We start from the raw sequence: 23,564 nt of genomic DNA, 5'->3' as shown, positions 1-23,564 counted from the left end.
CAAACTCAGGTGAAGCATCTTCAAAACGAGGTGATCCTGCAGGAGAAGCCGGAGGTGTCTTTACAGGTATCACTGGCATGACTGGAGCTGTTGGAGCTACTGGAGCCCTCCCATCAGGTGAACCTAATGGAAGCCTAACTCCCAAATCATAACCTGCATAGGCTGGTCTGCTGGATCAGGAACAGGAGAAACAGGCATGAATGGTCCTCGCTGCTCATCAAAGACTACATAGCGGCTGTTAATGAGACAAGATGTCTCAACATCAATAAGGCGGTAGGCTTTGTGAAGACTGCTATATCCAGCAAGCATCAGTTTCTGACTCTTGGCATCCAACTTGGTGCGTGAAGCATCAGGGATTCAAACAAAAGCAAGAGAGCCAAAAACCTTCAGGTGACTGATTCTGGGCTTGCAACCTGACCAGGCCTCTTCCGGAGTTTTACCTTTGACCGCCACTGTGGGTGACCAGTTCAACAGATAAACTGCAGTGTTAACTGCTTCTGCCCAAAACTGCTTCGGAACATGTCTGTGTTCGAGCATGGAACAAGCCATCTCGGTGATTGTCCTGTTCCGACGTTCAACTACACTGTTCTGTTGTGGCGTGTGGGGTGTGGTGAACTGGCGTTGGATGCCATGTGTATCCAAGAAGCTGGAGAAAACATTAGAACAAAATTCCCCCCCATTGTTTGATCTAAGAGTAATAATAGATTTCCCAGACTCTTTTTCAACTAAGGGTTTAAACTTCTGAAATACAGTAAATGCATTGGATTTCTTTTTAAGGAAATACACCCACATTTTTCTACTGAAATCATCTACAAACAACAGAAAATACCTATACCCAAGAACACGAGGAGTGGCCATAGGGCCGCAGATATCAGCATGAACAAGCTGAAGTACTTGAGAAGCTCGCCAAGAATCGCCACTGGGGAAAGGTGTGCAATGTTGCTTCCCAGCCTGACATGCGTCACAAACTCCAAGGTGTTGAGTTTGAATCTCTGGCAAACCAAGAACAAGCTCATTCCGAGCAAGTTGTGAGAGATAATGCACATTTAAGTACCCATATCGCTGATGCCAAAGTGTGCTGATGGAAGATCGCCGAGCAGCCATAGCTAAGTCCTGAGAATCACCAGAATCAGTAAGTCTGAAAAGACCATGATCCTCAAGAACAACTGCAACAGTAGACTTAGTCGCCCGATCAGTGATGGTGCACTGATGTGAACTGAAGGTGACTGCCAAGTGTGGAGAATGTCGCAGCAACTGACTGACCGAGAGTAGATTTAGTTCCATCCTTGGAATGTAGTACACATCAAGGAATATGAGATTCCTCCCAATAGACTGAATTTGAATGTTGCCTTTACCAACAACCATGTACTCTTCTCCACCACCAAAAATAACAGAATCTGAATAAGGCTGGTAGTTAGTAAACCAGTCTCTGCGGTTAGTGAAATGTCGAGAGGCACCTGAATCAATGTACCAGGCAAATGACTTCACATGATCTGCGGATCTTTTAGCCATGAAGGCGTAAAAGGCAAATTCTACCTACTTAGTGTGCTCTACACTGTTCGCTTTGAGTTGCGAACCTGATTGCTTAGACTGGGCAGCTAAGCGTTTCCGACATTCAACCTTCATATGACCAAACTTGTGACAGTAGTTGCATTGAATGTTCTTCTTTTTGGTACCATCAGATGCTGGAGCAGAAGACTTCTGCTGAGATGGTTGCTGAAACTTGCCCTTATCCTTCTGAAAGGATTTCGCAGCAAAAGCTTGCTCAGTGGAGGTGGAACTGAAGCTGCTACCAAACTGTTGCTTCCACCGATCTTGCTGAAGCAGCAGGGTGCAGAGATCAGTGAACTTTAGATCAACACCAATAGATGTGATGTTGAGAGTCTCAATAAAATGCTCATAGTATTTTGGTAAACTCCGAAGAGTGATTACCACAATATCCTCTTCCTCCATCTTGCGACCGATGGCAAGCAATTGATCACGGATTTCCTGAATCCGATTCAGGTGTGCCTGGAGCGAGGTGCGCTCATCCATGACAATAGAAAACAGAGTGTTTTTTAGAAAGAAGGCTTTGCTCTTGTCAGAAGTCTCATGAAGACCTTTTAGATGTGTCTAGATTTCGGCAGCTGTCTTGCCGGATGGAATTTGAGAAAGCTGGTCATCAACTACGGATAGTTTGAGAAGCATTACTACCTCTCGATTATTCAGATCCCATGTATCTTAATCAAAACTCGGAGAAGTCGGACGCTGCGTAACATCCAGAACATGTTGATCAGTGTTTCGATATTCGAAGATTGAGATGATGCGTTGCTTCCAGGTTCCATAATTGCAACAATTGAATTTGGAATTATGCTCAAGTAAAATATTTGTCAGAGATGCCATGGCACGTTTTTCAATGAAAAACTGTGAAAATTTGTGAAGGCACGTTCTTCAAGGAAAAAATACGAAAGACCCAAAAGAATCAGAGAATGACCCAGAAGAGAGCTCGAAAAACCCAAAAGGAATCTACTATCGTTTTTTGGATCCGCTGGCTCGAAAATCGAGGTACCCAAAAAAACAGACGACAACCCAGATGAGTTCTCGAAAAACCCACCAAAAATCTGCAAACAAAATATTTTTTCGACCCCAAAAATTAGGGTTTCAAAAAAAAGGCCCTAGCTGAAAAAAGCTTGAAAAAACTTCAGATTTCTTGATAAAAAATGGCAGATTTTTCTTCAAGAATCGATGTGCATGGACGAATAGGGCTAGAGTGTGCTGAACAAACACAGGCAGACCCGAGTTCGAGAATTTCTCTAGGCCGAAAACCCTAAGCGGGTTTTAGAGAAATTCAACAGAAAAAATTTTTAAAAAATTTAAACAAATAATTTCACGAAGAAATTATAAATTTTTTTCGAAAAAATTTAAGTAATAGCTCTGATACCATATTACGAGGTAATTGGTAAATACTTGCTTGATATTAACAGAGACCAAGAGGTCAATTTATACAAAAGAATAAAGCGAAAAGAATAGAAATATTCTATTCTAACAAATAAAACTAAAAAAACGAAAGCTAACTAAATATTTACAATAGATAACCATTAACTAATAATAGACGTCTTATCCATTATTGTAATATGGTGGAGTGGATTCTTGAGATCCAAGGGTGGATTTAGAATGTATAGGGTGGTATGATGATGATTTGATGTCTAAGAAAGTTGGCCATATTCAATTTGAAAGAATTGCTTTATAACCTAGTCTAATTAGGCCTATTTGACCTTATAGACCTATAAGAGGGTTAGGGCACTTGCAAAGGGAGTTAGGGTTTGAATCTCTGGAATCTCAAAATTAGCCGAAAGAGTATTTGAATCCCTAAATTGTTCAGGAGATTGTTTGTAAGTTTTTGGAGTGCAGGCAAAAAAACCTATTAGGTCTCTTAAGGGTTTTGGTGGTCTAGTGCAAAAAAGAAGGTGAAACTGAATAAAAGGATTGTAAGGAGTAGGAAGAAGCTATGAACACCTAGTCCACCCTCTAAACAATTGTCTTCCACGTTTTGGTGCAGTAATCCTAAGAAGGGTGATTTAGGAGAGATGTGCAAGGAGTATGGGCATGAATCTTCTTGGAAATGGATTTCTAGTTGTTCGAGGGACCCTTAGTGATCCACAAAAGGGGTTTTCGATCTGTTGAAGACTCGACCAAGGGTAGGAAGGTGATAGGTGAACTTGGCTTGAAAGGAAGCATTTGAACTTAAGCACTGGATAGCAATCTCTCTCCATCATATTGGTATCAGAGCAAGAGTTTGAGATCCAATAGGTGGTGTGACCCCAATTTATGTCAAAAGGGGATGGAATAGAGGCTAACACAAGGCCTCCTAGGATGTCTCATGAACTTATCAAGATGATGGTTGAGGAGTTGCTTAAGGAGAAACTTGGGGAATTCGAGAAGTTCATGGGAAAGGATAAAGATAGCGAAGAGGAGCAAGATCTAAAGAAGAAGAAGAAGCCCCTGCTCAACCAGTAGAATTGGTTGCAGACTAGAATGCATTTGTAGATGCCTTTAGATCAATGAATGGAAAAGCCACTGATAGATTACCCATGTAAGGTGGAAGAATGGATGCGAAAGAAATAATAAAGTGGATTGAAGCCCTAAAAAAACAATTAGAACTCAAGGAGGTCCTTGAGGACAAAAGAGTCAAGTTGATAAAGGAAAAATTGAGAGGATATGCCCTCTCTTGGTAGAATTATGTATAAGGAAAGAGAGTGAACTAAGGGAGGAACATGATTAATTCTTGGGACGATGAACTCTAGAATTGAGGCACAATTCCTACCAATAAGATATGAAGTGCAGATGTACAAAAGATTGTGAAGTCTCAAACAAAGAGACTTGGATGTCAGTGCATACACAAAAGAGTTTCACAAGTTGAGCTTTAGGGCAAAAAGGAAAGAGGAGGAACCAGAGAAAGTGACCAAGTATCTCAATGGCCTAAGAATAAATATCCAGGAAGAAGTCAATATTTTGGCACTTGAGACAGTGGGCAAATGTTTTCACTTGGCCATTGGAGTGGAGGAAAAGTTGAAGAGGAAAGTGAGCAGAATAGCAAAGGAAGAGGTGGAAGAAATTTCAAAGGCAGAGGAAGCTATGGAGGATGAAGCATAGGCCAAAGATCTCAAGGAGATTCTTGCCAGTCAAAGCAAGTAGGGAACTCAAGTAGCAGAGGTGGCTACAAAGGAAGGAAATTAATTGGAATGGGAAGGTTGGGTGGATCAAGTAGAGGATCCAACTTCTCCAACATGAGATGTTGCTACTACAATCAAATGGGACATCCAACCTACAGTTGTCCAAAGAAGGGCTCCACTTCTCAAAGCAATGAATTAAGAGTCAATTATGCCCAAGAAGACATTGTAAGTGTGAATTCACCAAAGGTGAGATTGGCTTCAGAGGTAAGAGGGGAGTGCCTAATGATCAAAAGAACTTTGTTGAAGGAACCAGTCAAGAAGTAACCATCCCAAAGAAGAGCCCTTTTACGAATAAATTGCAAGGTGCAAGGTAAGTTGTGTAAGTTAAAAGTGATTAAGGTTTCATTGATAACATAATTTCCTTAAAGGCTACAAACAAATTGAAATTAGATAGAATCCCCCATACTAGTCCCTATAAGGCTAGTTGGTTAAAGAAGGGGCAACATATGCTAGTCAATGAGCAAAGTATAAGGACAGAATATTGCATAATATCCTCCTGATGAATGCTTGCCACATTCTCCTAGGCAAACCATGGCAATTTGATAGGAAAGCTCATCATGATGGAGAAAAGAGCTCATACTCATTTCAAAAGGATGGAAAAGTATATAGAATCCAATCACTTACAGAGGATACAAACCAATAGGCCCTAATGTAGTGATGGTTGGGGAGACGGAATTTTTAAATCATATAAAGGAATAAGGGGCCATGGGGTATGCCTTACTACTAAAACCCAAGGTTGAGGAAGAGGGTAGCAAAGAGAAGGAAATCCCTATGGAAGCACAAGAATTATTGAACAAATGAAGTGACATAGTTAGTGATGGGACACCAAGTTCATTACCCCCCCAAAAGGAGCATAAGCCATCAAATTGATTTGGTACCAAGAGCCTCCCTCCCTAACAAGGCAGCTTATAAGATGACCCCACAACAGAATGAGGAAATAGCCAGACAAGTGCAGGAATTATTGGATGGTGGATTGGTTAGGGAGAGCCTTAACCCTTGTGCAGTACCCACAATTTGGCACCCAAGAAAGGAGGAAAATGAAAGTTATTTATAGATTTTAGGGCAATTAACAGAACCACGATAAGGCATAGGTTTCCCATACCTAGGATGGAGGATCTGATGGATTGTCTAGGAGGGGCAACAAAAAAAAATCTCAAGAGTGGATACAACCAGATCAAGATTAGAGAGGGGGATGAGTGGAAAACAGCTTTCAAAACGAATGAGAGACTTTATGAGTGGCTTGTAATGCCTTTTGGACTATCTAATGCCCCTATCACTTTTATGAGACTAATGAATGAGGTGTTGAAAGATTATATTGGCAAGTTTGTAGTAGTGTATCTTGATGATATGCTAATATTCAGTAAGACTAAAGCGGAGCATCTCAAGCATCTATAAATTGTCCTTGGAAAGCTTCATGAAGAAAAGTTACAAATTAATCTTGGAAAATGTGATTTTATGAAACAAGAACTTGTCTATCTTGGCTTTGTGATTTCACAGGGAAATTTGAGGATGGATCCCTCCAAGGTAGAGGCTATTCTAAACTGGCTCACAACTATGACTATTGGTGAGGTAAAGAGTTTTCATGGATTGGCAACATTCTACAAGAAAGTCATAAAAAACTTCAGTGGCATTTGTACTCTAGTTTTAGAGACCATTGAAGGTGGAGGTAAGACAAAATTTCATTGGACTAAGGATGCTAATAGGGGATTCCAACATTTGAAAATAGTGGCCAATCAACCTATCCTAGTGTTTCTTGTTTACCGCATAGATTAATTAAGTAATGCACACAGACAATGAATACGAACAGCAACAACAGTTCTCCTTTATTCGCATATGCCAACAAATTACATACAGAGCATAAGATGATTTACAATGATCCCAGATGGGGTATAAATACTTTCCGCTGAACCTTCCTGAAGGGGTCCGTCGGCTACAAAACAATCCTAATCTACCCGTCGGCTACCAAATACAAAATCTCTGACGGCATAACCCAATCGGCTACAGAATACAAAATCTACCGACAACATCATCCCCCCCCAAAAAAGAAAAGTCGTCTCCTGACGACTAACAAAATAGGAGACAACCCACATACAACAAAACAAAAATACTAGAGAGAAGGTGGTGCCCCTGAGGAATGCTGCTGCCGACGCAACTCATAGACCTGCTCCGTCTGAATGCTCAAATCCTTCTGTATCCGTGAATTAACCTCGATAGCCTCCTTCAGGAGAAGCGCCGCATCCACAGCCTGTGTCCTGGCTAACTACAACTCCTGTTCTGCTGCATCCTTATCCCGCATAGTCGCTTCCTTATCCCTCAACAAAGCTGCCCTCTCAGCTGCCCATGCTGCCTGCTGACTAGCCAAGTTCGCTGCTAACTTCTCTCTAGCCTCCCTCTCAACCGCCAGAGATCTCTCGGCTACAATCTTGTCCGCTACCCTATCTGCCTCCACGTGCATGTGAGCATAATAAACCTCCTTATACAGTCCCACAATCTCATGCACCAGCTTCTCCAGTGGAGTGTTGTGCGACCCCAACTCTAGCTCACTGGCCCAATCTGCCAACATCTTCGATGTCTCAACCTGTTGGCCAACCTCTCTCCTCAAAACATGAACAAAACCGCTGCAGACAAATCCCCCTAATGTAAGCTCGAACAAAATGCCACTCCCTCTACCAAGTCATAGCCTACAATGCCACATCGTGTCCCTTCTTTGGTGCAACCTTCATAGCCCTGAGGTAGTCCATGCACCTGTTCTCATCCGACCCATAATCCTCCTTTGCAAAACCCTCCATCGTCCACTCGACATCACTATTCTCTTCCTCATCTGCGAGGACCATGCCCACATCCGGTGCAGCCTCCTCTGCTCTCGATGCAACCTCGGCCTGTGGCACCCGCACCTCTTGAGGCTCTGGTACTATAGCTAATACTCCTAGGTGCCCGAGGGACTGGATGGACAGGACCAACCTCGGCAAGGATGAGTCAAAACTGCTGTCTCAAGAAAGCACTGGCTCTATCCATCACCTCCGACTGCTCTGACTGTACGAGCTCCATGCTCTCCTCTTGGTGTGCTGGTTGAGCTGGCTAGACTGTCTGTACTAGCTCGGTGGTTGTTAACAAGGAAGACGGAATAGTGACGACTGCATCACAGTCAATCACATCCAAGCGAACCTAGGGCTCAAGTTTCGACGCTGGCAACTCTACCCTCTGCGAGACTGGCTCCACTAGTGCAACTAGAACAACATTTGCCACGGCCGTGGAGAAACACCTGGAGTGGTTGTCGGTGTAACAACAGCTGTCATTGGTGGGACACCCTCTGCCACTGCCCGTGGGACATCTACTACTGCCGGTGGGGTCATCACGACCGGTGCATGATGCTAACCAAAAGGAGGAATGTGTGACGGGGGAGCGGACAAGTGCGCCTAAGTTGACAACTACGACGAGGTGAAAAATGTGGGCTCACTATCTGTTGGTTCACTGCCAACCTCCGCAAAAGTACCCTCTTCCTCATACTCCGCCCTGCTGCTCTCCGAAGTCTCCTCTCGTCAGCTATCAGTGTCCCCGTGAGCAACCTACAATCCTCGAAATACCTTCTTCTGTCCCGCTGCTGTCCCACCCGTGTCCAAATGTCTCCAATAAAATATCGGAGGCTCTCCCTGTGCCAACTTCCCTCGAGGTGGCGCCTCAAAATCATCAATGGGTATCTGATTAACGGCTGCCTCTAGAAATAGGCCAATTGCATGATGTGGCGTAAAGAATGTGCGATGCTGGAGTGTCATGAACTCCTCCATCCTATCAGCAAGAATTGTAGCCCAATCATACACCATGTCGTTCATGATGCCATTCATGAATACTCTCTGCGGCAATGCTATATCTGAAGCTCGAGTTGCTCCTGTCAGCTTGCTTTTGATAACGTCCATAATACACCTCTAATGGCCTTCCCGAATGAGATGCCGCCGAAGTCCTCTACATTTTGACCCCTTGATAACTGACTCCATCTCGTCGGGTGTAAGATTGCGGCCCACTAATCGAATCCAATGTTCCTTCTGTTATTGAGAGAGCTTGTGATTCTCGATTTCCACCTTTCTACCTCCAGGACCAGGAATGCCAAAAACCCTCATGAAATCCCTAGGTTTAAAAGAAACTGTCATCCAATGCTTTTTGCACAAAAATGTGCTTGTTCTGTTGTGCCGATTATATGCTTCTATCATGGTATGCAAAACTGATTCAAATAATCGGATAGAAAAAACTGGAAGCTAAATGGCCTAATGCACCTGTGCCCGTATCAAAATTTGCTTAACGAGGTCGGTGTCCAGAGTTTCTTGCCACCACTTCCAGCATTCGCTACCATTGAGACCCTCAAACTGGACGGTGAGATGAGTGAGTTCCTCCCTAACTTTTTGTTTCTTGCTGCTGGAAGCGCATGGCCCTGCAACCCGGATTCCCAAAGCTAAAACCCTTGCATTCTTCTCCATAGTTGTCTTCAGCTAGTTCTTCCACTGCTTCCGTTTTCTTGCTGATTCCATGCAATAACGACTTCTTTCCTCCTTATATAATATAGGGTTCCTTCCCGCAGAGAATATGCCTCAAAACTTTCCCCTTCCAATGCCACTTCCCTTTCCTGTCGGTTCTCCTTCAACCAACCAGCCATAGCTATACGTTTACAGCATCCCTCGGATAACACATTTAGACGCAGAACAATAACATCTGTGCAAGAAATGGAGTCCGCAGGCAACACCACCTATCTGCCACAGATTCTACCTACTGCTAGGTGATTACTTCTTCATGTCTCGGAGGCTATATGAGTGCTGGAAAAGAAAGCCATGGTTGAAGAATGCATTCGCCGGTATGTGCAATCCGCTAATGAACAAGGCACAATCAGTAACTTGCGTGAGAAAGCGACCATGGAATAGAGGGAGCCCGAGGGAGAGGAGGGGTACCAAGTCGTGGAGAAAGCAGAACTCAATCACGACCGCCGGTGAGAAGAAATACTAGGCCGTGGAAGGATTGAGAAGGCACCCACGGAAAGTCATGAACAGGAGTCCACGGCTTTGGAAAAGAAATTTATCCACGGAACACGGAACGCGCTTGGCGGAAGAATATACCCGCGGGAGAGGGGAGCATCACGGAATGCAACTAACGAAAGAGAAGTTTTGACACGGGGAACAAACAATCTGTGGAAAGAAAAGAGTTCGCAGATAATGAAAGAACTCCGTCCTTGGAAAAACAAGGGAAGACCGCGGGGATAGAGTCTGTGGGTAACATCAACCACCCGCAAGACCACATGCGAAACAACGCCCGCGAGACAAGTGTCTGTAGGACAACCTGCCCGCAGAGCATCAGTCCGCGAGATTGCCTGCGGGAACATTCTTATTTTATTTTTATTTTTATTTTTTTTGGAACAAAAATACAACTTTTTTTTCTTTTTTTTTTTAATAACAAAAATACAACTCAAACTTCGAAAAAAATACAACTCAACTACGACTGAGAAAGATTACAACTTAGCTTTTCGCCCCAACTTTGCCAACCTGCGACAACAAGGGAATTTCGCCTTCGCTATTCTATGACACCGGAGGCATGTTTCTGGCATGATATATCTTTAATTTTGACCCGTTCACTGCGTGAGGTACCTCTTGCCTATCCAAGGTCCATAGTTTTATTGCTCCCTTGTCGCCGACCTCCCAAATCTGGTATGGTCCGACCCATCTAACGTTAAACTTTCTTGGCTTAATCTCATTCCACCCGTCATACTTCAGTACCAACTGCCCCGCTTGAAACCTATTGAGTTTTTGATGCTTGTCATGCCACGCCTTACATTTGTTGTGTCACCTCCGTTGCCCACTGCGCCAGCAATTGCTTCTCCTCGAGCTTATTCAATTTATGCAACCACTCCCTTAAGCTTTCCATGTCACCTAGCTTATTTTCTAGTGCTATTCGCAGGCTCGGAATCATGAATTTCGCTAGTACCACTGCCTCCTGTCCGAACATTAATTGGAATGGTGTGTGCCCTGTCGTCACCTTGTAGGCTGTGCGATAAGCCCAAAGAGCGGAGGGTAGGTTGTCCTCCCAATCTTCTCCTTCAACCGAGCAAGATTTGTAAATAATCGATACCAGAATTTTATTTGTAGCCTCGGCCTGTCCGTTTGCTCGCGGGTAGTACAAACATGACAATGAATGACAAATCTTGAATTCGGTGGTGAGCAGTCGGATGACATGATTAACAAAATGTCCACCCCTATCACTTGTTAACTGTAATGGAATTCCATGCCTAGTAACGTTCTACTCATAAATAAACTTTGTTGTGCTGACGACCGAGTTATCTAGTAGTGCGCATGCCTCCGCCCACTTGTTCAGGTACTCCATTGCGACAATAATGTACCGGCACCATCTAGTCCTGCTCACCTTCAAGGGTCCAATGAAATCCAATCCCCACCGCTTAGAGAGTTCCTGCGCATGTGAGGGATTGAGCAACATAAAGTCTTGCTTCAGCAGCTTCCCGACCCGTTGGCAAGTGTCACAACTGACGACCCATTCCCGCGCGTCGTTGTACACCGTCGACCACCACAATCCTACCAGTAGTATCTTCCTCGCCATGGTGTCAGGTCCCATATGTCCACTTGCTGGTCCCTAATGTGCTTCCTTCAGTACTTTCGGTATTTCTTCCTCTAATACACACCGTCTAAGAATATGATTCGGCCCCATCTTGTAGAGCAATCCGTTGATCAACTGGAAGGTACAACTCCTAATTATCAACTTGCACCTTTCATTTGCTAGCACTTCACTGGGAAACTGTCTTGTCGACAAGTATTCTCCAATGCTCCTGTACCATTCCGACAGTACTGCAATTTGAAACAACTGTGCATCAAGAAAGTCGTCATGCACCCCGTTCGCAGGTTCCCCTGTTTTGATTCTCGACAATTGGTCGGCGCTAACATGCTTCTTCCCCGGCCGTACAATGATTTTGAAGGTAAACTCTTGCAACAGAAGCAACCATCTACTGATTCTTTGTTGAATGACAGGTTTATTGACGAGGTATAACAAAGCTTGATGGTCCACATAGAACACAAATGGTGTCGCCAACAAGTAGTGTTGGAACTTTTGTACTTTGTACACCATGCCCAATGCTTCCCATTTCGTGGTGCTATAGTTCTGTTCTGCCTTAGACAATAGCCAGCGAGCAAAGTATATCGGATGATCCAAGCCGTGGTTGCCTATCTGCACCATGCTTGCTCCAATCGCATAGTTGGATGCATCGACATGAACATGGAATTCCTTATCCCAATCTGGATACGCCAAGATGGGTGTCGTAGCCAATCGTACCTTCAACACTTCAAATGCCTCATCATGTTCCTTCTCCCATCTGAATGATTCTCCTTTGCAAGTTAACCTATTGAGCGGATATGACACCTTGGCAAAAAAATTGATAAACCTTCTGTAATAGCCTATATGTCCGAGGAAAGACTTTACCTCCGTCACATTAGTGGATGGCTGCATTTCCAAGATGACTCACTTTGTCCGGGTCGGTCTTCAATCCTTCTTTACAGACGATGTGTCCGAGCAGTCTTCCCTACGGAACCATGAATTTGCACTTCTTGGGGTTCAAAGCTAGCCGCGCCCTTCGACATCTCTCCATACATTTTCCGAGTGTTGCCAGATGCCTGTCCTCCGCCTTGAATACAAACCAATCGTCAAGGAACACTTTGAAGTTGCCGACGGACATCTTGTCAAAGATGTGCAGTATGATCCGTTGAAAGGTGGCAGGTGCGTTGCACAAGTCGAATGGCATCCGATTGTATGCATACACCCCATCTTCGACGACAAACATTGTCTTCAACTTGTCTTCGTCCGCTATAGAGATCTGGTTGTATCCGAAGAACCTGTCCATAAAGGAGTAAATTTCATGTCTGGCGACCTCCTCCAGGATGCTGTCTGTAAATGGAATCGGAAAGGGGTCCTTGATCGTAATTGCATTAAGACATCTAAAATTGACACAAATTCGGATCTGGGAGGTGTCCTTCTTCAGTGAGATAACTATAAGGGACACCCTTCACTTGTCTGCACCTTGAAAATAATTCTGACTTCCAGCATCTAGTTGATTTCCTCCGTAGCTCGTGCCACAGTTCTTATTCATTCGGTAGGGTTGCTTCCATATCGGCATTGCTCCTTCAACCAGTGGGATGCGATGCACACACAACTCCGGAGGTATTCCTTTCAGATCCTTGTATGTCCATGCAAACACATCCTTATATTCCAGGAATATCTTGAATGCTGCTGCTTTCAATACTGGATCCTAGTTATCTCCCACCAATATGTTTCTTGGTTCAACTTCGTCTCCCAAATTCATAGTTTGTAGTGTGGCTTCATTATACTTGATTGTTTCCCACTCACTGAATGTATGGGCAGGTGTGACATCCAATGGGGCATCCCCCTCCTTTATCTCAGTGAATTCTCTTGGAAATTCATCTTCCCTCGATCCTTCCTCAATTGTCAGTACATTGCAGCTCTGGAACAGTTCGTAGTCTTCTATTTGCCAGTGGTAGAGACCGTTGACCAAATCCAAATCATCATCTATTGATCCACCTTCCAACTGCAGGACTCCCTCCTGATCCGGTTCCATACGCTGCCTCCCTTCATCTTCCTCTTCGGAATCCGATGACAAAGCTTCTTCTCCCACCATATGAGTGTGCAAATCAATGACGAACTTTCTCCCTTTGCTTTCCAGTGATAAAGTGTTTCTCTTCTAGTCGTGTTTAACTCTGGCCTGAATAAGCCATCCACGGCCCAAAATGGCATTGTATCCTTTTCTCTTCAACGGGATGACTACAAAGTCAAGCAGGAAAGGCTGTGTGCCAATTGTTACCAGTTGCGCTATCAGAATGCCGAGAGGTTTTATGCCATGTGGTCTGCTGTCAGCAACTGAAATGTAGGTGGCCACAGCGTCGTTTGTCCCAACTTCCTCCAGGTATCCTCGGGTAAGACGTTCACGCCAGACCCGCTGTCGACAATTGTGTCCATCAGCACACTTCCAAGAATCCCCATCTCGACGACCGCTAGATGTCGTACGGATGCAAGTGCCAACAACATTGGATCTTCTCTACCTGCGGTAATTTCCTTCGCTCTTCCTGGTTTTCCTATCGCTGGCGCAATATTTGTGACTGTCGATCTGAGCTGAGGCATTGTAAGAAGCAAATCATTTATCCTGACCAGTACCTCCGTTTGTACAATCTGTCGTACAATGTTTTGTTCTGCGGCGTTCCTTGCCAAGGTGTCGGTGGTGTCTTTCAGCTACGAGGTCTCCGCCTGCGATGCCTTTTCAATCTCTGCCCGTGCATCCCCAAATTTCCTCTTTTCTTCTACCGGGGGTCTGGGTACTCTTTTGCTTGCCTCCACGTAATTGCCAGAAGCTCTTCTTCATCTGTCCTAACAGTGATCAAGTTTACTCTGGAGTTTGGGCACTTGGCATCTTCATGGTCACCGGGTCCGCACCATCTGCATAACAATTTTGGTGTGGTTGTTGTGCACTCCTAGGCAAAGTGACCCCACAAATTATAGGCTCTACATTGAACAATCGGTCGTTCTTTGCATCATTGAATTCGACTCCTCCCGCCATTATTATTGTTATTGTTGTTGTTTTGCCCGCGTCTATTATTCCTGTATCCTCCAGACGTGGCACCCTCCGCGGTTGTATTCCCGCTCCCTCCAGACACGGAAGCCTCCTATGCCAAGAACACCTATTGAGGGCCTCTGGTTTTCATGTTGAAGGGGCATTCTTTTGTGGAATGTCCCATGATCTGACAAATATCGCAGAGCTGGTTTTTTGGACAGGAGCCCTTTGTGTGACCTTCTGCCTTACATTCCGTGCACCATAATTCGCTTCCCTTTGTTTCTTTATGAATATTCTTGAATTCTTTCATCATCCGGATCATGTCTTTTTGGAGGGCTCGAAACTTCTTGCTGCTATTTTCCTCATCGCTACTTTCTTCTTCCGAGGATGCATCGTCGTCTAACTTAGACGAGCTACCCTTCTTCTTTTTCATCTTTTGCTCACTCTCCAAGTTCAGTGCCCAGTTGCATGCTTCAGTGTATGACGACGGCGGCACACTCTTCATTTTCTTTCGCAATTTCGAGTGTAGGCCTTCAATGAACCACCTTTTCTGTAATCCATCAGCTGGCTTATTCTCCATTTTGTTGATCAAATCCTTCAACATCCTAGCATAGACTCGGACTGTTTCATTTTTTCCTTGTCTTGTATTGTATATTTCTGCTACAATTTCGTTGTCGTCATGATGTAGTTGAAATTCCGCCGTAAACTCCTTAAAGTTATCACAAGTGGTTAAGTTCTGGGGATCTGCATCGGCAAACCAGTCGATTGCAACACCCCGTAGGGTGGCCGAAAACTACCGAACCCATTCGTTTGTATCGGTTATGACATTTGCCCTCCAAATTGTTTTACATGTCTTGCAATGTCGAATGGAGTCGACCGTACCATCGCCATCAAACTTCAGCAGTTTTTTCTTTTGGTCCTGCCATCACTACTGGATTTTGTGAATGGGCGTTGCTCGATCTTGCAACACTAGCGCTATTCACTCCCACATCGGCGATCTACTCGCACCAGCAGACTGCTCTCCCACACCGGCAGACTGTACTCCCACACCAGTGAACTGTTCTCCCACACCGGCAGTCTGCACTCCCTCACCAGTGAACTATTCTCCCACACCGACGGTCTCAACAACTACGAATGGTGGTGAAGAAGGATCTTCTGAAATTGTCCCTTCCGGAAGTGTATCCCGAACGAAGAGTTCACTCCACGCTCTGGCTCCCTCGGCACTCCGAGCCGTGCGAGTCGATTCTCTTCCATCTGGACTCTCTTCACTTGGCGAATACAAATTTAAAAATGCTTCCTCCAATTCCACCCACTGTCGAGTCTCCTCCAACAATTCTTTCACGCTTCTATGTCTGTCGGCAATCTTCTGGAACCCCTTCTACATTCGGCTTGCTATGCCAAAATTAAATTTTCTTGTGCAGTACGTATGCCATCTTTCCCCTTTATCTTATTTCAATCTTTGTTAGGCTGATTTGGCATTAAGCTTCATTCTTCCGTCCTTCCAAGTTCATAGGGCAACGGCACCAAACGTTTAACGCATAGATTAATTAAGTAATGCACACAAACAATGAATACGAACAGCAACAACAGTACTCCTTTATTCGCATATGACAACAGATTACATACAGAGCATAAGATGATTTACAATGATCTACCAAATACAAAATCCTACTTTCTGCCGAATCTTCCCGAAGGGGTCCGTCGGCTACAAAACAATCCTAGTCTACCCGTCGGCTACCAAATACAAAATCTCCGACAGCATAACCCAGTCAGCTGTAGAATACAAAATCTACCAACGACATTTCTTGATTTTAACAAGCTGCTCACCATTCAGTGTGATGCTAGTAATGTTGCAATTGGTGTTGTCTTAAGCCAAGAAGGAAGGCCGGTGGCTTTCTTTAGTGAACAACTGAATAAAGCAAAAAGAGAATGCTCCTCCTATGGTTTGGAACTATATGCCATGGTACAAGCGCTAAAGAAGTGGAGGCACTATCTTCTCCCTAAAGAGTTTATTGTGTTTACTGACAATCATGCTTTAAGTTTCTTGAATTCACTAGACAAACTCAGTCATAGGCACATGAAGTGGATAGAGCAATTGTAGGCCTATACCTTCACCATCAAGCATTGAAAGGGCCAAGCAAACAAGGTAGCAAATGCACTTAGTAAAAGGGTGTTGACAGCGCAAAAGATACAATTGCAGAGCATTGGGATTTAAGCCTTCAAAGATCTATATAAAGAAGATGGAGACTTTCAAGAAGCCTACAAAAAGGTATGTAAGGAATTTAAAAATTCTTTTCACAGTGAATATTCTGACTATGCTGTGCAGAATGGATTGTTGTTCAAAGGTGGGCAGCTATGTGTGCCTAAGGGATCCATGAGGGAGAACCTGATACAAGAAAAACACAGTGGGAACCATGGAGAACATTTGGGATTGAACAAGACATTAGACCTGTTGAAGAGATTCTACTACTGGCCTAAAATGCAGAAGGATGTAAGGAAATATATAGAATCTTACACTACTTAAGGAACAAATGTAGGATTATATCAACCTCTGCCCATCCCTAACAAACCATGGGAAAGCATCAGCATGGATTTTGTGTTGGGCTTGCCTAGAACCAAAGGAAGACATGATAGTGTGTTTGTAGTTGTAGATAGGCTTACCAAAATGGCCCATTTCATCCCATGTAAGACTACACACGATGCATCCAAGATTGCAGGGATGTTCTTTGAGGAGATAGTCAAAATTCATCGTCTACCTTTAAGTGTACAAAGACTCAAAATTCATTGGGCACTTCTGGAGAACTTTATGGAGAAAGTTAGGAACAAACCTTTCATTCAGCTCGGCTTACCACCCTCGGACAGATGGCCAAACTGAGGTGGTTAATAGGTCTCTTGGCAACCTATTAAGATGCCTAACAAAGGAACGAGGAAAGAGTTGGGATATGGTGCTCCCTCAAGCTGAATTTGCTTACAATGATTCTACAAATAGGAACACTAGGCAAAGTTCTTTTGAAATTGTCTATGGCAAACATCCAAGGGTGTTTTTGAGCTAAGATATTTGACACAGACAGAGAATAGTAGTGGTCAGGCTGAAGAATTTGCAGAGGCTATGAAGAAAGTGCATGAACTGGTCAAAGAAAATCTATAGCAGAGTGCCCAAAAGACCAAGGAAAAAGTGGATCAGAGGGAAAGGGATGTGCAATTCCAAGTTGGAGATATGATGATACAACTCAACAAAGACAAATTACCCAAAGGGAGTTATACTAAACTAATGATGAAGAGAATAGGCCCTATCAGATTTTGGAGAAGTATGGGGCGAATGCCTACAAGATGAAGCTACCCTGAGATGTTGCACTGCCTCCAATGTTCAATGTAGCAGATTTGATTCCTTACAAAGGCCCTCCTGACAAAAAAGGTGATGGCAATGGAATGGGTTATGAACAAGGAGATTGGGTCGCTAATATGCCAGTGCAACAACCACCCACCATGGAGTGCATCCTAGGCACTAGAGAAGCCAACATGATCAGAAACAAGACATTTTTAAACACTTGGTCAAGTTGAAGGGGCTACCCAATTCAGAAGCCAGTGCAACAACCACCCACCATGGAGTGCATCCTAGGCACTAGAGAAGCCAACATGATTAGAAACAAGACATATTTGAACACTTGGTCAAGTTGAAGGGGCTACCCAATTCAGAAGCCATTTGGATGCTGGAAGAAGACATCAAGAAGCAAGGATTTGATCGGCATCAGTTGATTTCTCAAGGGACTTAAGTTTTTTTTGGCCTGAGAGTATGGTGCAAGAGCACCACCATTTCACACAGAGGCAAATTAGAAAGAGGTAGGCAAAGAGTTGTAGGACCCTATGGGTCAAATTTGACTAGTTGTAATGGCTTGCAATAAGACAAGGTCCAATTTGGGACCAAAATGTCCTTTGGGGCCATTTGGGACCAATATGCCTAAAACAAAATAACTATTTTAAAAGGTTTGTTTTGAGTAGTAATAACACATTATGATCATCTGTTACTATTATGACCAAATGTGACACATTCCAAGTGGTAGAGAGGTTTCGAGGTTAAGTTGTTAAAAGTTGCTCAAAATTGCTAAAAGTTGTCAATGCAACTTCCGCAACTTTTGGGTAAAAAGTCTAATTTTGTAATCCAACGATTACCCAATTCAAATTATCATTGGGATCGGTTGGAACAGTTGTTTGATGCCTATTTATACCTCTTGGCACAAAGAGGATGACAGAATGGTGTATGGTGTATTTGGAGGTTTGCAGTAATACCTATTTGCAGAAATTTTCCTGTTATTTTCGTATTTTTTGTGTTGTTCCATGTGTTGATTACTTGGGAAGACACTCAAATTGGTTGGATCACTTGGTGATATGTTTTAACAATCTTATGCAATCGATTGGGGTAGTTGGTGTGAAGTTTGTTGCATTCAACAAATTAATTTCACTCAATGTTTTTGCAACTGTTGTCTACTAGGTTTTAAAGACAAAAATGCCTCTCCTTTGATTTTCCACAGTGGGAATTTCACAGTCCTTGGAGAAAAGGAAGGAGAGGGTATGTACTTCAAAATGTTGTAGGTATTTTGCAGGGAATTAGTAGCATTAGAGAGAAAAGTCAAGCCCTGGCCAAGAATAACTAGTTGGCCACCTTATCTCAGTACATAAACTTACAGTATAAGGGTATGGTGGAGTGGACTCTTAAGATCCAAGTGTGGATTTAGAATATATAGGGTGGTATGACAATGATCTAATGCCTGAGAAATTTGGGCATATTAAATTTGAAAGACTTGCTTTGTAACCTGGTCTAATTAGGCCTATTTAACCTTATAGACCTAAAAGAGGGTTAGGGCACTTGCAAAGGGAGTTAGGGTTTGAAACTCTGGAATCTCAAAATTGGCCCAAAAGGTTATTGAAACCCTAACTTTTTCAGGAGATTGTTTGTAAGTTTTGGAGTAAAGGCAGAAAAACCTATTTATTAGGTTGACCTAATTCGAATTAGGTCTACCAACTAGGTCTCTTAAGGGTTATGGTGTTCTAGCGGCTAGCCTAAAACAAAAGGTGAAAGTGAATCAGAAAGATTGTAAGGAGTAGGAGGAAGCTATGAACATCCACTCCACCCTCTAAACAACAGTTTTCCATGTTCTGGTGCACTAATCCTAAGGAGTAAGGGTGTGAATCTTCTTGGGAAGGGATCGCTAGTTGTTCAAGGGACCCTTAGTGATCCACAAAAGGGATTTTGGATCTGTTAAAGACTTGATCAAGGGTAGGAAGGTGATAGGTGAACCTGGTTTGAAAAAGAAGCATTTGAACTTAAGCACTTGATAGCAATCTCTCCCCATCAACTTCCAACCATTTACTTCCAAGAACCAACCATTCCAACTTCGCAACTACAATTGAAACTAATAGAATTATTTAACAAACTCCATCAACACCTTGGCAATTAACTCAATAATTAAAGGAAGAAACCAATAGAAGATGTTATTATCACAACAAAATAAGGAAGAAATCAATAGCACACATACCTTGAATCCTGTTAAATCAGGAACAATATAATGGGGTAATTTTTCTTCCATCAACACATAACCACCTGTGGCCAAAGATACAATCAATATCAACGAATGCTCCTAGGAAATGAATGTAATCCAAACCATACTGAAACAATTCAATGCAATATTTACAAAGGTCTACACTATCATTCTGAAATAAAAAGTTGAAGTTTCTTAGAAAATAGTTCATGCTCAATATGCCATACATTTTAAGAGCTCTATAGTTTTAAGTTAGACTAACAATGAAGTTTAAGTTTCAATCCTTTATGGCATGCCACGTAAAGTTCTGTTTTCCATTGGTTACCTCTGAATTCATAGTCTAATTGAGATTATATCATAAAATATAATTATATATCTAGCATTCACCATAGGTTCAATATTTGAACCCAGAAAGGATTTTAATGAAACTACTTAATGATGGAATCCAGAATCCAGAAAACAAGTTAATGATCAAGGTGGGACTGATCTTTATATAATATTAGCACACAAGCAATAGAAACAGTCAAAACAAAGAAAAAAATAACAAAAAGTACAAAAATTTCTTGTTATCATTCAGATGCAGCATTGTGACTGTCACGAAAAGTAAAATTCCACGTGATTTGGAATATACAGAACTAGCACAGGTTTAAACAGAGAATCTGTGTTTGTAATTTTGTTTACGAAATGTGTTATGGAAGTAATTACTGGTAATATGCAGTTTCCAGAACTGAAAAACCTCATCCAAATACTCACAAAGCTCTTCAGCTCTATGTCAATTCTTCCTGCAATTGTTGTGATTCAGCTATAAGAAATTATGATATTCTGAGCATTTACATTTTCAGGCTTCAAAGATGATATCAATGGCATTTGTATTGGCAAAAATTGCATACCTGTAGTCAGCATATTATGTCTATTTTTATGTTTGATAATATTGGTTATCCAGCAATGTATCAATTATCCAAATTAAAAAATTTGTCACTCTCAGGTTGTTGTAAGTGTCAGTTGAAGGTTGTGTTTCTTTTGTTAACTATCAGATCCTTTAAATATGTTGTTTATCGTCAAGAAAGGTAGTAATGGTATAGTCAGACAAACTGTAACCCCTAGATGACCATCTCTGGCCTTCTTCTCTGTACTAATTCATGAGCAAATAAACACATGTTTTACTCTTGTATCTGGTACCCACTGTCATCTTTATTATTACTTGTGTATTTAATTTATCAGATATAGCAGTTAACTTTTGGCATCGTTGCCTTAGAAGAAATCAGGTGAGGATTGCATGACTCATGTCCTTAGATCCCAATAAAGCCAAGAAGAGGCCACAAGGTGGCCAAGACCAAGCAATCAAGTGACCTTTAAGGATTGTAGAACAAAGAGAACAGAGAAGAAGATTACAAGAAACGTTTGAGGAAAATACAATCAAACGATTCCCAAGTTGGAGCCCTTCCCAAGAGCGAGTAAAAGCCGAAGTGGACATGAAGTGAGTGGTAGGAGATTGCAAACACTTACCACTCCCAGACGAAACATATCCCAACCTTGCTGACCAAGCAAACAACCTGTTTGTATAGTCAACATCTGACAAGGACTACAAAGAAGGAAATCCTAACTGGTACACATATTGAACTGGATTGAGAATTTATTCATCACCCAGAAGTGGAGGATCCAAACTAAAGATACCTGAACAGAACAAGTACAAGCACAAGTAAGAGCCTGAAACTACCTTGAGTGTTTGAAATATTAGAAGTGAGCATAGAAAAGAACATGTAATATCCCTTACGGATATTTTCCCAAAAACCCTTGATATTTAAGTGCAGATTTAAATCCGAACAATAAACCAATATTTGATCTAAATTTCAGAACATTAATCGTTTATAACCAGCAGATATGCATATGAGAAAACCCAAAAAAGTGTATTTATTTCCTCCAATATTCAGAAGTACATATTTAAACCAGCAATTAATACAAATAGTTGCCAAGTAATGTTACTATATTATACAACAGCAATACACTAACATGCAACAATCCAGAAAATCCAATCTTATAAACATAAATAAAAGTCAGATTGGAAATATAAATTAAACTTGTAAGAAGGTAAGGTTTGCATCCAACCTCCAAAAACTTCTTCAAGGGTTTGCGTCCTCGAAGAGATAACCAATCACTGTTTCCAGCTCCCAAATTAATATTTGTTTATAAATATTATCCTCTTCATATCCTCCCATGTGGAGCCTGTTGTACCTTTATCACTTTTCCCAATGTGATGCATGCTCTTTTAAGCAATGTGGGATAAAGCACCTTTTTTGTCCTTTAGTCACTTAAGTGAGCATAGTACCTTTTTTAAAATAAAGTGACAAGTTAAATGAACTTCAATAGTCACTTAGTCAGTAAACCATATAATCATCAAGCCTTAAAATAGCTAACCAAATGAACTTAGATAAACATGCGCAATAGCTCGTTGGAAAGCTCTTGGCGAGATGCTTCTAAACCAACACTGAGGTACCAAGAATACTATGTTCTATTTACTTACTAAAAATAGTAAGCATCCGAACAATCTGCCAAAACTACTCTGATGGGTTTGAAACTGGAAATATCTAGGTCAAACCTCGAACTAAACTCCGTAAAGAACTTTTTCGCCCCCAAAACCTAGGCGAAGTGAGTCGGCAACACAAAATTATAATGTCCTAGAAAAAGGGGACATTACAAAGCCTCCCTTCTCAAAGATTGCTTGCCCTTAAGCAATCCGCTCATACCTGCAAAAACCAAATGCCAATATCTCATACTTGCCTTGAGAATGAGATTCTACTCCTCAACCGATGTAACTTGGCATGCATTTTCCCAAATCCGGAATGGTGAAACAGTACAATAGGAATCAATGTGCCAAATAACTAAATGCCAATATCTCAAGGCTCACCATTAAGGGACACCAATTGCCATGTGTTGTTGCCCTATGTACCAATACCCTCAATCAGAATGAATGCCCCACTCCATGAGTGACCTTGCGAGTCTCTACTGTCAAGTGATGATGGGAGCTCGGCAATATACCAATATCCACCCCAAGATGATAACAACCAAACTCTCCTCCTAGCTCCCTGATAAAAGGCAATACACAGGGATGCTCCCCTTGGATCCCAGTGAGGACTCGTGCGCTGTCTGAGGTACCACTGACCAGCTCCTATAATACTTGTTCCACTATGCCATTGTACCACTCTTGCAATATCTGTACCGATGATGATGACAGATCCAACCAATCTGACTCTACCACTATATCTCCCTGGTGAAGACGAAGTAATCCTAATCTTTGGAACTCTGATGTGTCATAAGGCTGAAACACACAGATCATAATCCTATGACTGTGTAACAACACCGCATAATCCACCAGATGTAAGATACTATTAACATATGGATTCTTGATCACCCAATCAACATGATCCTGGATAAAGGAAAGAGTGGTTGGTGAATTACCAACATCATGAAAGCTAACACTGTCCTCAAGATACCGCTGAAATAAAAATGTACACACCTTATGTGGAACATAGAATAATGTGTGTTCTCCCTACTCATCTCCAAATAACTCACTACAAGTAAAATCACCAATCAGCAAGTAGGTTGTGGCCATCTCGTAAGAGTTGGGTGATAAATCTTTGAGTAAGCTGAACAATCCCTCAGAGCATGCTAAGGGTAAATCTGAACTTCCTACTCTACCATAAGTACTCTCGCTTATGT

At 42.4% G+C, this 23,564-nt stretch overlaps 1 protein-coding gene across 4 annotated transcripts in view; it reads right to left on the bottom strand.

The window, feature by feature from the left end:
• The window catches only part of LOC149559234 (uncharacterized), an 83,870-nt gene that overhangs the window by 40,735 nt on the left and 19,571 nt on the right, over positions 1-23,564 (bottom strand). For all 4 annotated transcript variants that reach the window (XM_089833168.1, XM_089833167.1, XM_089833166.1 and 1 more), the window contains exon 3: positions 19,845-19,909. In XM_089833168.1, coding sequence (XP_089689294.1) covers positions 19,845-19,909 — 65 coding nt within the window. The remainder of the gene's footprint in view (positions 1-19,844; positions 19,910-23,564) is intronic.

This window comes from Cupressus sempervirens, chromosome 5 (assembly GCF_028749045.1).
Source record: "Cupressus sempervirens isolate cs-2001-9-10 chromosome 5, ASM2874904v1, whole genome shotgun sequence".
Classification (NCBI taxonomy): domain Eukaryota; kingdom Viridiplantae; phylum Streptophyta; class Pinopsida; order Cupressales; family Cupressaceae; genus Cupressus; species Cupressus sempervirens.
This window is presented reverse-complemented; position numbering and strand designations above follow the sequence as displayed.